The sequence below is a fragment of the Camelina sativa genome, chromosome 6 (genome assembly GCF_000633955.1).
Source record: "Camelina sativa cultivar DH55 chromosome 6, Cs, whole genome shotgun sequence".
NCBI lineage: Eukaryota > Viridiplantae > Streptophyta > Magnoliopsida > Brassicales > Brassicaceae > Camelina > Camelina sativa.
Window position 1 is genome coordinate 16,012,658 of NC_025690.1, and position 14,287 is coordinate 16,026,944.

At 37.4% G+C, this 14,287-nt stretch overlaps 5 protein-coding genes across 5 annotated transcripts in view; 3 read left to right on the forward strand and 2 right to left on the reverse strand.

Moving 5' to 3' along the window:
• Positions 1-773, forward strand: part of LOC104791675 (probable serine/threonine-protein kinase At5g41260) — a 4,304-nt gene extending 3,531 nt beyond the window's left edge. Inside the window, exons 8-9 of the mRNA XM_010517614.2 lie at positions 45-158; positions 280-773. Coding sequence (XP_010515916.1) covers positions 45-158; positions 280-528 — 363 coding nt within the window. The 3' untranslated portion in view covers positions 529-773. The remainder of the gene's footprint in view (positions 1-44; positions 159-279) is intronic.
• LOC104791676 lies at positions 960-2,604 on the reverse strand. The gene is made up of 3 exons (XM_010517615.1): positions 2,373-2,604; positions 1,922-2,242; positions 960-1,348 (listed from the first exon to the last, which is right to left on the reverse strand). The coding sequence occupies exons 1-3, from the start codon at positions 2,437-2,439 to the stop codon at positions 1,185-1,187; spliced, it is 552 nt and encodes a 183-aa protein (XP_010515917.1). The 5' UTR covers positions 2,440-2,604; the 3' UTR covers positions 960-1,184.
• Positions 5,977-6,725, forward strand: LOC104699115 (B3 domain-containing protein REM20-like). The gene is made up of 4 exons (XM_010414459.1): positions 5,977-6,089; positions 6,281-6,357; positions 6,435-6,514; positions 6,609-6,725. Exons 1-4 carry the CDS (start codon positions 5,977-5,979, stop codon positions 6,723-6,725), a joined length of 387 nt encoding a protein of 128 aa, XP_010412761.1.
• Positions 7,065-8,911, forward strand: LOC104791677 (fructose-1,6-bisphosphatase, chloroplastic-like). Its single transcript, XM_010517616.2, has 4 exons — positions 7,065-7,589; positions 7,739-7,966; positions 8,070-8,576; positions 8,701-8,911. Exons 1-4 carry the CDS (start codon positions 7,146-7,148, stop codon positions 8,770-8,772), a joined length of 1,251 nt encoding a protein of 416 aa, XP_010515918.1. The 5' UTR covers positions 7,065-7,145; the 3' UTR covers positions 8,773-8,911.
• On the reverse strand, positions 9,047-11,231 carry LOC104791678. Its single transcript, XM_010517618.1, has 7 exons — positions 10,969-11,231; positions 10,604-10,859; positions 10,317-10,502; positions 9,568-10,216; positions 9,376-9,482; positions 9,238-9,297; positions 9,047-9,136 (listed from the first exon to the last, which is right to left on the reverse strand). The coding sequence occupies exons 1-7, from the start codon at positions 11,140-11,142 to the stop codon at positions 9,126-9,128; spliced, it is 1,443 nt and encodes a 480-aa protein (XP_010515920.1). The 5' UTR covers positions 11,143-11,231; the 3' UTR covers positions 9,047-9,125.

Here is a 14,287-nt window from a genome sequence, read left to right on the forward strand (position 1 = left end):
TAGAGACTTGTTATGAATATGATTTTGTTTACCTTCTTCTGCAGCTCTCCTTTCAAATGTGGACTAACCAGATGCAGGAATCTCTCAATTCGAAGAAGCAAGGAGACTTATCTTTCCGTTCCAAAGATTTCACAACAGCAGTCGATTGCTACACTCAGGTAGTATCTACAAATGCAACATACCTCTTTTGCATTTGGATTAAATATACAAAAATAAGCTATCTCTGTCCATCGTAGAGATAGACACTAATTCAAGTGACTGGTTTGTTATATGATATAGTTCATTGATGGAGGAACGATGGTATCACCAACGGTCCACGCGCGGCGGTGCTTGTCATATCTGATGAACGAGAACGCACAAGAAGCTCTGACCGATGCATTGCAGGCACAGGTTGTATCTCCAGAATGGCCAACCGCTTTGTATCTTCAAGCGGCTTGCTTGTTCAAGCTCGGTATGGAAGCCGATGCTCAGCAAGCTCTTAAAGACGGGACTACATTGGAAGCTAAGAAGACTAACAAGCGCTGCTAAATAGCGTTTTCGAAAGCTTTGTATAGGCTTATTTTGTTGCCTCTCTCTCTCTTTCTTTCTCTCTATCTCCATCTATATGCACATACACACATATGTGGGTGTATCTATTATATATGCATATACTTTTGATGCCTTCTGATCTTCTTTGTATTTATTTTCCGAATCATGGTGATGCTTGTGATTTCTAGTAGCCTCATGTGAAGGTCTATTTGAGAGAATTTTTGCAGGCTTTGTCCATTTACCAATCAGTTATTTTCAATTTAACATTCTTATGAAATTTTGGTACAACAAACTTATAAGAAACTTGATTGTATGTTTATTTATATGTTTATCAATAAAAATCTCATGTCATGTTTTGTAATTTCGATAATGAGTCTAAGACATGCGATTGCACATGACATATATTTTTATAGAACAAGAAAACAAAACAATGGTTTCATAAAGTCGTTATTATATTGGAAAATGTTATTTAAGAAACAGATACAAAAATTCAAACTCACTCACTCTGTATCCTCTTCTCTCATATGAATCAATTGATGATATATCGCATCAAATCATAGAAAACGTAAGATACGGTCCATGAAACATGGATCATCAATCGAAATATTAAATATAAAGTATAACACACACACACGTGTGGAATTAACGAAAACATTTTACATAGAAGCCGGAGCTAGAGCAGGAGATGTGACGTCTTCGGAGGAAGGGCCTGGTGCAACCTCGGAGACAGGGCCTGGGGCGGCGCCGGAGCTGAGGATTTCCAACATCGAACGGTGAGGATTCATCCGGTGGGCATCGCATAGATCAGGTAAAAATGCACCTGCATGAAGTCAATTGGTACGTACGTTACATCTTTGGTTCATTTATTTACTACCAACCTAAAATCATATATAGGATTCAATGAAAAAGAGAATCGCTATTATTTAATGTTAAGTGAAGCATAACCATCTATAGCTCCTACCAAAATTCCTTGCTTTGACGATACGAAATGTCAAAAAAAACATGAAAGTGAGTTTCCAATGCATGTGTAAGAAACTCGACGAATCTACTACCAAAACACACAAATATTTATTCTTAATTACTACATTAATAAGCCATGATAAAGACCATAAACTAACACTTTTTCTAGTTTACGACCATTCTTGAAAAACTTTCGTACTTTGGTAAATACATTTTTTCATATATTGGAAAATAAAGTATGAAATTCTCAACAAAACTTGTTGGAAAGAAACTAGAATCACATTATTAAATCTTCTAAGCACAAAAAAAACAAAAAAAAAAAAACAAAAGAAGACCTTGTACATCAAAATATTTTCATCACGTATGCAATTCGTATAATCATGTATGCATGAATATTATTTTAAATGCTAAAGGGAAATATTGATTTTGGTACCTTCACCGGCGGCAAGATTGAAATAGAGATCAAGAATGTTAGGGCAATAGTCCAAGCAAGCCGGCGAGCAAATCTTAGCGGCGAATCCTGCCTCCATCAATGAGTCCGACGAGATCCCTACGGTTTTCCGATCAACCCCACAAGCGGCAACGCACTCGTCGCTCTCCACGTGGTTTACAATCCCTTCCACATCAACCGCGGAAGTCCGGCAAGTGTATTCTCCGGCGACATTAGCCGTTTCCAACAAACATCTTTTCCCGGAAGCTGATATTGAGAACGCGCACATGTTCGTTGGCAGATTCTCGCAAATGATGTTTTCCCCTGAAAAAATTGTATAGAAATAATAAAACATAAGAATGGAAACAAAGATTCACATGATGAGGATTAAAGGCTTTAATTTTCCTATAGTTTATTTTAAATCCGTCATGATACATATATGTTTGTAACATACCTAAAGCTGCATGGAGAAGAGATGAGAGGATGAGAACGATTGGCAATTTGATGGAAGAATAAGACATCGCTTTTGAGTTTTTCTTTCTTTCTCTCTTCTTCTCTTTCTCCCTTGTTTTTGAGTTGTAGGGGTTAAAGATTTTGAACCTCTTTGATGTTTTCAAGGGAAAGAGTAATAATATAAGAGAGAACGTGGAAATAGGACGCGTATATGTTGAAGGGAATGTTGTGGAGTTTTTCCCTTTATAATATTCTCTATATATGGTGGTGTTACGATAATAGTAAGAATTGTTTTTGTCAAAACTCAAAAGTAAAGATTACATTTTGTATAGTAGTTGCAATTCTTTGTTTTTCTTTTTGTTAGGTGCTTAGTCAGGATATATATGTTCTAAAAAATGTTTCTATAATCTCATCGATACATATATGCATATTTTTGTGGGAATTATAAAAAAAGTCATAAACTTGGAAGTGGAATATTCCGATAAATTGTAATTTTATTTATAAAATAAACCTAATTATAGTTCGTTCAAAGGTTTACAAAAGTTTGAATACGGGATTAAGATGATTATTTATGTATCATTGAGTTGCTGCTATGTATTATCAACGATATAATGAACTAGGGTAATTTTACATTCTGTTTATATTGGGACTATGTGCCTGGATTGCCGTAGCGTCCGACTAATTTTACAAATGGACCAAATTTGGTAGCAGAAGGTTATTAGCAACTCCATCACAAATAAAAATGTCTACATGATATACTATTGTTTAATCACTTAATGTTTGGGGGAACGTAATCAAAAAGGTTTTAAAAAGATTGTAAAAGATTTAGTTGGATTATCATTGTCATTTGCAGGACTAATTAAAGACTTTTTGTTTATGGTGAGGGAGTTTCTTGGTAACAAAGCCGACGTGCGTACAATACATGCCTTCACGTCCGTCTTTGACTCAACGCGTTAGTTCAAGATAATTTGAGGGACATTTCTGTATTTATTTAAACTTTAATATATTTTTTTTTATCAGTAATCAATATATGTTGTGCCTAGAGACCCATGGTAGAAGATAGTAGTAAATTTACTAACAGCTTTATTTATCTCCCTTAACCTTGCTACTGTTTAATTGTCTTTACTACATATTTCCAAAAAAAAACATATATATGAGATCTATCTAGCTATAACTTTTTTTTTTTTTACAACAACTTACAAGAATGACTTAAACAAGCTAAAACGAAGGAACATTGTTTACATAAATAACTAAATGCGGAGTTGTACGAACTCGTCGTGCTAAATTATCCGCTTTACCATTCTGAGAACGAGGGAATATCTAGCTATAACTTTTTGTATTAAAAAATTGACAATTGGTATTGTTTCGTTTGAGTTGAATAATTTGGAAACTCAAGAATTCATCCTCAATTTATTACACTGTGGTGAAATAACACATCAGTAATAAATAAATTAAAAAGAGAAAAAAAAGTGCAATTAAAAGTCTAATAAATCTGCCATTAATTGGTTGTCCTAACGCACACAAATACTTCTGTTTTGATGCAGCATCACCCCGAATATTAAAAAAAAATATGTTCCTAATACCATGCATTACATCGATTAGACAGCCAACATGAATCTCTGATGACTTTTTCTAAAATTGCTTTCATTAATTATAATCCAACTCGGTTTCATATTTACTTTTTTGATAGAGCCATCAACTGTTTATATTACATTTTTACCTTGTTCCTTGTTTTAATCACGTCAAGGCAGACAAAATCACAAAACATTTTAGTTTTTCCTCCACAAAATCACACTTTAAGAATGCAGTTTTGTAACATTTCGATTTACCTGGACAACATAGCTACACGTAACTCATTTAAATAGCTGATAATACTATTAGCCATAATAATAATAATACATTATGATAGAAATTTTCGGTTTGATTAGTTTGCATGGACAAATTATGATGCATAGCTAGAAGTGAAGAAAGCACCATTTTGAGAGAGATAAAGGGCGAAAATTGAATAGCAGTGGTAGGTGTTTATAATTTGAAATTGTCTTGGTGGAGGGGTATATATATATATGCGTATTTATAAAGGGGATATTTTTTGGTCTTGGGTAAATAATACAATTTTAAACTCATGTTATTGATTTTTTATAGAATGACGAAGGTAAGAGTAATCTTAATCTATCATTTGGATTTCGCTAGACGGCCTAAGTTCTAGTAGGCCATAATTTCATATATGTATATATTCTTATTTTACCATCAACGAATTAAGTTATGAACCTATTACGTACATATTAAAAAAAAAACGACTTTGCTTACATTTTTACATTTTTACAAATCGCAAACAAATGAAAATCACAACTAACAAAAGGAATTAAAATATAGTTATGTTGATATTGGTATTGGTAGTTTGGGAACATAAGATCAATGCGTTATCAGATTAACGTCATACATATTAAAAAGAAAACGGCTTTGCTTACATTTTTACAAATAGCAAACAAATGAATCACAACTAACAAAAGGAATTAAAATATAGTTATGTTAATATTGGTATTGGTAGTTTGGGAACATAAGATCAATGCGTTATGAGAATAACGCTGTCATATTCCTGCTCTTTGATGCTGGCCAGTGGAAGTGTAAAACCAGGCACATGCTGCTTCGTTTGGTTGAAGATGAAGCTTGCAGTTGAAGACTAATTACAGAATCGACTAATTACATAGTCAATCGAGATATGTTTTACTTGGCTTTGACACTTTTGTCTACTTCCTTCTGTTTACACTCACTGTCCCCAGTGATTCAGATCTCCTAGTCGCAATTTTCGTGCCTATTAACCGTTTAGGACCGTTATAAAAGAAGAGAAGAGATCCTAAATCAACTTTTTCTAATAGCAAATTTATAAAGTTTTTTTAAAAGGGTCGAAATATAACTTTGAAAGTCAATTTTGGATAGAAATATTTTTTTTTTGATAAATATACTTATGCTAATTAAGTTAGAAGTTTTTGATTTGTTGAAGAAAGAAAATTAGAAAATATTGGGTTTTATATTTTATTTTTAGTTTTATGTGATATGAAAATATGTAAAATCACTAATATTAGAGATAATTCAGACAAAGAAAGATTTTTTTTTTTTTCTATATTTCTGTTAATTAAAACATACAAAAATATATCTTTTAGAAATGGGCTAATAAAATACTGAAAGAAAATTAAACAAAAACAAATAGATTTATGGGTTTTAGACTAAAGAAACTATTTTTTATGGGTTCATTATAATCAATTGTATTAAAAACTGGTAAATTTACACTATATAACTTTTTTTTTAATGAGGGGTCAACTGACCCCATGCTCTCTCACTTGGGTCCGCCCTTGGATGGCAAGACTGTTGACCTTATTGCTACTGTCGCTGGTAAACTTGAAAAACAGAGAGACTAAAAGATTAAAACTGTTACCACTCGCAGTAAATACTCTCTCAGTAAAGCGTAGGTTAAAACTGTCGCTGGTAAACTTGAAAAACAGAGAGACTCGATGGCTTTTATGATAGTTTAATGTGTGTTAATATGCTTGTTAAAACTAAGAAACCATGGTTTCTGTTTGATTTAAGTAATAACAATGTTAACATATATGTGTTTGGATCATCAGGCGATTCCTTTGTCCTTCATCGAACTCCTTGCTGACCCACTACCAAACACAGCAAAGCTCCAAGGCAGTGGAGGAAGAGATTGGACAGTGAGCACGTTGCACAGGACCATGAACTTGTGGACGGAGAGTTCTTGACATTCGTGTACGAACCTTTTAAGTTAGTGTGTTTGGTCGTTTGGGGTTGTAAAGAGACCAGAGCTGAAGCAGAGACAATAGAGCTTTCTGGTTCTAGTTCTGATTCTGAAGAAGACTAAGAACCTTCAATGGATGTTGATTATGACCTTAGCTTAGGTGAAGATGAAGAAATCAGCCAGAGTCTTCATCCACTTGAGGAGGATGATACTGAATCTGATGCTGCTGCAGGTGTGATAGTTTTTTTTTCAAAGTATTAAACATCGTTAATCCAAAAAACTAGTATTGTTAAGCTTGTTTTGTTTCAGTTTTTGAAGGGAACGTCGACATTAAAGCGCTAACTAATCTACACCTCCCAACTACCCTCAAGAAGAGGATTTATGAACTGGTAAAATTGACAAAAGACTTAAGATATTCAGTTACTTTCTCTCTTTACTTTCAATATGGTTTTTACATGTTGTGGTGGTTTTGTTTTGTGCCAGTTGATTCCAGCTAATGTTGTGAAAGAAAATGACCTTAAGTTTGGTAATTCCGTTAGGTACATTGATGAAGAAGGGACCTTGGTAGGGCTTAAAGGCAAATGGGCAGATGAAGAGTAACAATGTTTTCTTGGCATAAAATTCTTGTTTTCTTTCAACTGGTTTGGTTTACCTGTCATCAAATCTCAATTTACCTCGGTTTAGTTTGGTTTATACGTCCACCCACGCCTACTCTAAGACGAAATTTTTTTAAAATTGTCATAAGGCCCAACTCTATTTACTACATTTTAGCTTACTACTACTGATCCCTTAACAAATAAAACTGGCCTATATAGCCATATGCTTTATCTTTTCTAATGTTTTAGAGCAAAGCCACGTGTCATATCACAAGATAAGTAGAGAGAAACCCACATGAATCCGAATCCTTCGTCCACCTCACAATCCGAATATCCCGATCCTCTTCCTCCCTCGACCAAAACAAAAACCATTACCATCTTTTTTTTGTTCTTACAAAACAACACAGCAAAAAAAAAAAGAAAAATGGCAGCAACTGCCGCAAAAACGTCTTCGTCTCACCTTCTTATCTCAAGCTCACGCCACGTGGCGCCATCATCTCAGACTTCAATCCTCTTCCCGAGATCTCTGTTCTCCAACAATGGGAAACGAGTGAGAAACCATCATCATGTTGGCGGTGGAGTGAGGTGTATGGCTGTGGCGGCGGATGCTACATCGGCTGAGACGAAACCAGCTGCGAGGAAGAAGAGTGGATACGAGCTTGAGACGTTGACGAGCTGGTTGTTGAGACAAGAGATGAAAGGAGAGATAGATGCGGAGCTGACGATAGTGATGTCGAGCATATCCATGGCTTGTAAGCAGATCGCTTCACTTGTTCAACGTGCCGGAATCTCTAATCTTACCGGAGTTCAAGGCGCCATTAATATTCAGGGAGAGGATCAGAAGAAGCTTGACGTCATCTCTAATGAGGTCACACACACACGCTGCTTTAAGTTCATTAAAATAGACTTTATTTTTGTTAGCTTTTAATATGTAAACTTGTTAATGTAGACCACTTAATTTCAGTTTACTAGACATAAACCATAGTTTAAAGATTGAGTGGTGTGTGGTGTCTGCAGGTGTTTTCGAACTGTTTGAGATCAAGTGGAAGAACTGGGATCATTGCGTCGGAGGAAGAGGACGTGCCAGTAGCGGTGGAGGAGAGTTACTCTGGTAACTACGTCGTTGTGTTTGACCCTCTTGACGGTTCCTCCAACATTGACGCTGCTGTCTCTACCGGTTCCATCTTCGGTATCTACAGCCCCAATGACGAATGTATTGTCGACGACTCCGAAGATATCTCAGCTGTATATTACTCTCTTCCTTTCACTTCCATATATTTTTGTTTAGTTTAGGAGATAAGAGATACATTGTAAATTACGTGACCTTTGGCTTATAATGTTGTTGCAGCTTGGGTCAGAAGAACAAAGGTGTATTGTAAACGTGTGCCAGCCAGGGAGCAACTTGCTGGCAGCTGGATACTGTATGTACTCGAGCTCAGTTATCTTCGTTTTAACTCTAGGCAAAGGCGTTTTCTCCTTCACGCTCGATCCGATGTACGGTGAGTTTGTTCTTACGCAAGAAAACATTCAGATCCCGAAAGCCGGTAAAATCTACTCTTTCAACGAAGGGAATTACCAGATGTGGGACGATAAACTAAAGAAGTACATGGATTCCCTCAAGGACCCTGGTCCAAGTGGGAAGCCTTATTCCGCAAGGTACATTGGAAGTTTGGTCGGAGACTTTCACAGGACTTTGTTGTACGGTGGGATTTACGGGTACCCTCGTGACGCAAAGAGCAAAAATGGAAAGCTTAGGCTTTTGTATGAGTGTGCACCAATGAGTTTCATCGTTGAACAAGCCGGAGGCAAAGGGTCTGATGGACACCAGAGAGTACTAGATATCCAACCGACCGAGGTAACTCAAATCAAATAGTTTTTTGGTTTGATTAGATTCTTATGCCCACCCTACTGCTAAGCTTACGTCTAAGATTGGTGTCAACAGAACAGACTAATTCTTATGTTTGTAATACCTGACGCAGATACATCAGAGAGTTCCACTGTACATTGGAAGCACGGAGGAAGTGGAGAAGCTAGAGAAGTACTTGGCTTGACTCTTGTACCAAACATAAGCCATTTAATATCTATTGTAAGCCACTTTCTGACTACATGGTACATGCAAATAGATGTATAATGGTGAAAGTCCTATTTTGTTGTCGATATGAATAGAGAGAGAAACCAGCTGTTAAATTATAGAGCCAAAAAAGAACAAGTTTAATTTATACAACTTACATGTACTACTAGTTAATTGGGAGCGACCAAAGGAGATAGAACTTTCATATTTCACAGATCCTTTAAAAAACTAACAGCATAGTTAGGCCAAAAGCAGAGGATCTTGCACTGGTGGTCTTCAAAAATTAACAGCTTAGTCTTCAAAATCAGTCATCTGTAATGTCACTCTCTGCCTTCAACATTTGGCTGTGTGAAGAGAAGAACGGCTTGAGTTAGGGAGAGGATCAATACATCTTAAAAATCTCGAGTATGATCACATCATTGGGAGAATGAGTTAGCAAAAGTACCAGGACTCGAGAGATGATTGCATTGTGTTAATGAGTTTGCAACGGTCTTGGCATCATTTCCTGCAAATGAAGCATCAATAATGAGTGAAAAGGGCAAAATGTATATCTGTAATCAAATGCAGACCAGAAAATACTCACCTTGACTGTTCATGTCTTTCCCTTGAGTCACTTCAGTCACAGTTGATGTATAATCCAAAAAGGCCTGGTCAGACTCGATATTAACACCCCCTGATTCAGGAGACGACCTGTGATGTAGAATAGCGTATAAGAAGATGTCACAACATAATAGCCAATTACAAAAAAGATGATCTTACAAAACTAACCACCTACCCTGAAACAGTTTCAATGGGTGCATTTGAGGCCTGTGGCAAGCAATGATTTGTACTTCCTTCACAACCAAGATCAAAATCAACTAGTAGCTCCGAGAGGCTGTAGTTTTCACCCAAGAAATTAGAAAAGTCCATGTCAAATAAATCAACTTCTGGCTCAGACCCGGATGTAGAAGCTGAAACCAAATCTTCAGTGGCAGGTGCCTCTAAGCACATTTGTGTATCAGCGTCATCAAAGTTGAGCTTTCCTTTCACATGGTCTCTCTTATTTGACATCTTCAGGTTAGACTTGACCGGTGAAGAAGAAGAAATTAGATGACTTCTTTCCATTGAATAAGAAGTAATTTGCTTGAGAGGACTAATTGTGAATTTCTCCTTTGTAACAATCGTGCAGTTTGTAGGAGTAACTTCTTTCTGTGGACTGTTGGACTTATCAATTCCAGGAGAAGCATGTTTTTGTGGTGTCCTGAGGCATGCTGAACTAGTAGTAACCAACAAATCAGGCTTATTGAACAAACACTTCGCCACACTCGACCCATGACCAATCAATTCATTAGTTGCAGAGCTTTTGGCTAATGGCACAGTTTCAGATGGAGTTTGGGATGAGAAATTGTTAGCTGCTTTATCAGTTTGTGTGATCTTATTAGTCCCTGGTCCAAAAACAAGAAGACACAATTAAGTTTCAGAGTACTAGAGATGCAAAGGCAAGTACATCAAAGTTAAATAAACCTGGTAGGCATAGAAACATACCATTTGCTGTTGTAATCCGCGCTTTCCTAGTTACAGGAGGAGCTCCTACAGAAACTTGAGAACCTTTTCTTTTCCTGGTTATAGACTGAGTAGTCGAAGGTGTTGAAAAATTACCAAAATCTACTCTTTTGTTACCAAGCAATGACACTGGCATAACATTTGGAGTGTTGTTGTATTGAGTTAAGCCTGAAATTAATGTGTAGCACATGACAAGATCAAGATCTAAACCAGGCTAACCTAGTAATCAATCGTTCCAAATTAGAACCAGCTAAACAAAAACTGCAAACCTGTAGAAGAAGAAGAGACAGTTTGATTTTTCTGTAGAGAAGTCGGAGCTACTGTAGCCGGAGGAGGAGGAGGAGGAGGAGTGGTGAGGGAGGCGTTGTAAGAATTCATCACATTCTGCATCCCCTGCAACAGATTATGAACCCTAACCTTCTCCTGATCCAATCTCACTCTCTCCTGATCAATAGTCACTTTCTGCTCTTTTAGAGAAACGTAATCGTTCAACATATCATCAAGAGTCATCAAACTATTCGGAACCTGCAATTATCAAAAAAAAAATCCCCAAATTAATTAAATAATCCCATTTTTTCAAACAGATTAAAACAAAATCAAGAACTTTAGGGCTTTTTATTTAAAGTTTGCGTACATGGCGAAGTGGGGAGTTAGAGATGAGAGAGGAAGCTTCAGATCTAAAGAGATTTCGGGTTTCAGTGAATTGATTGTCGAAGAGGTAGCGGTCGACGATAAACGCAATTTGCGTTGGGGTAACTTCACCTTTCCCGATGATACGCGATCCTTTGGATCTGCTCGATTTACCCATTGCTTTTTTCTCTGAATAAAATTGAAAACCCTAATTTAGATAAGACGACGGAGATGATGAAAGCTAATTAAAGAGAGAGCGAAGCTGAAAAGACCTGAAGAAAGTATAGTAAAATATCACATAGCAGCGGGAGATTTTCAAAACGCTCCCTCTTGAACGGTGTCGTTTTCTTAAAAATTTCGCCGGGAGATTGTGTTTGGCGGCAAGCTTGAAATGTTTTTAGTATTCTGGATAATCTGAATATTAAAATTAAAATTAGTGATAGTTTTTTCTTTTGGACAAAAAAAATTAATAATACAGTACTTGATTTTTTTTCTCAAATTTTGGTCAATATTACATTTTTATTTTTATTTATATAACTAATATTACATGTTTTGGTTTATGATATATATAAAATGGCTATAGATCATCTTATGAAACTTAATAGAAAATAAAAAATCAAATAATATGAAAACTGAACGAAACAAAAAGAAATGGCTTGTATGGATCATTTTTTTTTTTACAATAAAGTACAAGATCAGTTTAAATGAGCTAATTGGTAGGAAAAACGTTTACAAAAATAACTGGATGTGACTATTCCCTTTGTGGACCTTTATAACACTATAAATTTGTATATATAGGTCTTCGTCTTCTTAAAGTAAACAATCTCCCAGATACGAAAATCAAGGAAATCTCACCACCGCTTTCCTCTGACGCCGGCGAAGGAAATCTTTGTCGACATCGGGACATAACCCGTTTTCGTCTCCTTTTGTCTTGCACTCTTTGTATTCTCTTTTTCTTAGTTTTTGTTAAGCTTTTAATCCCTTTAAATCCCTCTAGATCCCTTTCCAACCACATGGTTTCAATAGCCGATCTCAAACCCAAGGAGGTGAACAGATGGTCGAGTCTTCACGGCTTTTACCCACTACCCATCTCTTTACCGGAGAAGCTTTCCGAAGAACCAGCAAACGTCAAACCTATGTTTTCGATCCACCAAAAAGAGATCTCACACCATGTACCGGTGATGGCAGGAGCAGATTTGCTTGGACCATCATTTTCTGGCCTGATGGAATCGTCGACGGCACACGACGGTCATCTCATCTTGGGTTCAAATTCTAGAACCGGAGATCTTAAGCTCCTTATGTGCTCTTCTGAAGCCTCAAGTCCCGATTTGAAACCACACCCAACATCTTTTCCCCCATCGTAGATGCTCAAACCGCTGAATCAGATCTTGATTCAGTCCGGTCGCAGCGTGAAAAACACCTGTCCCCGATTGGAAAACTAGGGTTCCCATTGGTGGGCTTCCCTACTCTCGGCCTATTAAGCTTCTCGAGTCCATTACCAAAAGGTGATCCACAAGTTCTACCGCTGCGTTTATCCAGGTTCGATCAGAATGCCAATCTCTCCCACTCTAGTCAATCGCTGTGTAGCTTTATGGAACCATTTGTTCGAAAACTGCATTTGGATAATAAACTGCCATTGTTGTTAGTTTGGTTAGAGATTTTTTTCAACAACCTGTTATTAGAATCATCTAGGACTCTTGCTTTTGAAGTCAACAACTTGAATGAACTCGGCATTATGATCCAGTCCATACAGAACTGTGGTTACCAATGTGTCTTCATGCTCCCTTTATCAACCCGACTGATTTATAAGCTCTTTAAACTGCCTCTCATCAACTTTTTGAAGTTCCCACTTAAAAACCTGAAGATTAGTGGCATTATGATCCCAATTCTTTGTAGTTGGGGTTACCACAACATCTTCAAGTTTTTCACCCTTGAGACTAAGACCGCAATAAACCCTTTATCTATCCTCAAACAGAGCATTCTTAACCCTGCTCAAACCCATGGCAAAGCTCTCCTTTGGGTAGACTTCCTCATTCCAGTGAGGTTCTCAACTTTAGCTTTCTCAACGCCGCTTAGTCTTCAATCTAAGACAAAGGCCATCTTCTCATCCATTTAAGTTTTCATGGAAGAAGCATCGTTATTTCTTGACCTCACAGGTTCCAAAACCCTTGCAAGGAGTTGGTTCATAGCTCTCAAGTCTACAATTTCGATGACCTTTATCTATCTTTATCTCTTTGTTGTATTGGCTTTGGGGATTGCCTTACTTCATTGTTCTTTAAACCTTGAACTCTCTGTTGTATGTTGTGTTCTATTTTAATGGAATGAATCATATGTTTGTCCAAAAAACAAAAAAAAACAAAAAAGGTAATTGGATGTGACTTGGCTCTAGCACGTCGTGCCAGCTTGTCTGCATTACTATTCTGTGTTCGGGGGACCTGGACTAGTGCAACGGATTGGAACTCCTCCTTGTCCGCCTCAATCTTGTCCAAATATGTCTTGAAGGCAGGCCACTCGGTTGGCGAAGCCACCATCTTCACCAAATCAGAACAGTCTGTGAGAAAAATAACATTTTCAATATCCGCACCGATCATACAGCGCATTGCCCAGAGTAGAGCTTCCACTTCTGCATGGAGGGGTGACAAGGTACGGCGAAGGTTAGATGCACCCATGGTGGGAGACTCCCCCTCAGGGGAAATGCAATACAATCCTCGTCCTGTATACTGGCCAGTCACCTTCCAAGATCCATCCACATAGCATCGGGAGCTGTTCCCGTATCTGTTGGCTAGAGCCATTTCCGTAAGCATAGGACCAGTAGTGGGATGAGACCCATTCTGATGAGAGATTTCTAATGTGTCCGCTTGTGCCGAGAACCAAAGTTTTGCTTCTTCCTCCGCTAACTGTAGAATTGCTAGCGGGTTGGAATCCAAATTGCTAAAAAATTTATCATTCCTGGCCTTGCAAATATACCATATAATCCATGGGAAAATATCCACTGAAGGATTCTGCGGGGATCTCCAAAATAAATAGTCCATGTTTGCGTAGACCGATTTTGAAGGGAAACAGTCCGGGGATGTCGGGAAGAAGGACATGGCCCAGACCTGCCAAGCCGGAGGGCATAAAAATAAAGCATGACTGATTGTTTCCTCATATCCACCACAACGACTACAATCAAGATCACATGACATGCCGTGCCGCCGTAGATTAGTTGTGGTCGCCATACAACCCCTAATTGTTTGCCATAAAAAATGTCTAATTTTTGGTAGACACCGAATCTGCCAGACAAACGCTTGTAAAGGAATAATGTTAGGGCCATAACCACATGC

Bases quoted from the DNA above. Each gene is read 5' to 3' on its own strand.
- LOC104791676 (XM_010517615.1), bottom strand. From the start codon at position 2,439: ATGTCTTATTCTTCCATCAAATTGCCAATCGTTCTCATCCTCTCATCT. The intron at 2,243-2,372 runs GTATGTTACAAA...CAATTTTTTCAG, and splicing joins TCTTCTCCATGCAGCTTTAG to GGGAAAACATCATTTGCGAG. The intron at 1,349-1,921 runs GTACCAAAATCA...GACTTCATGCAG, and splicing joins CAATCTTGCCGCCGGTGAAG to GTGCATTTTTACCTGATCTA.
- LOC104699115 (XM_010414459.1), top strand. From the start codon at position 5,977: ATGTGTTTGGATCATCAGGCGATTCCTTTGTCCTTCATCGAACTCCTT. The intron at 6,090-6,280 runs GTTGCACAGGAC...TTATGACCTTAG, and splicing joins AGAGATTGGACAGTGAGCAC to CTTAGGTGAAGATGAAGAAA. The intron at 6,358-6,434 runs GTGTGATAGTTT...GTTTTGTTTCAG, and splicing joins TGAATCTGATGCTGCTGCAG to TTTTTGAAGGGAACGTCGAC.
- LOC104791677 (XM_010517616.2), top strand. From the start codon at position 7,146: ATGGCAGCAACTGCCGCAAAAACGTCTTCGTCTCACCTTCTTATCTCA. The intron at 7,590-7,738 runs GTCACACACACA...TGGTGTCTGCAG, and splicing joins TTGACGTCATCTCTAATGAG to GTGTTTTCGAACTGTTTGAG. The intron at 7,967-8,069 runs GTATATTACTCT...ATGTTGTTGCAG, and splicing joins ACTCCGAAGATATCTCAGCT to CTTGGGTCAGAAGAACAAAG.
- LOC104791678 (XM_010517618.1), bottom strand. From the start codon at position 11,142: ATGGGTAAATCGAGCAGATCCAAAGGATCGCGTATCATCGGGAAAGGT. The intron at 10,503-10,603 runs GTTTGCAGTTTT...CATTAATTTCAG, and splicing joins TGTCTCTTCTTCTTCTACAG to GCTTAACTCAATACAACAAC. The intron at 9,483-9,567 runs GTAGGTGGTTAG...TCTACATCACAG, and splicing joins CCCATTGAAACTGTTTCAGG to GTCGTCTCCTGAATCAGGGG.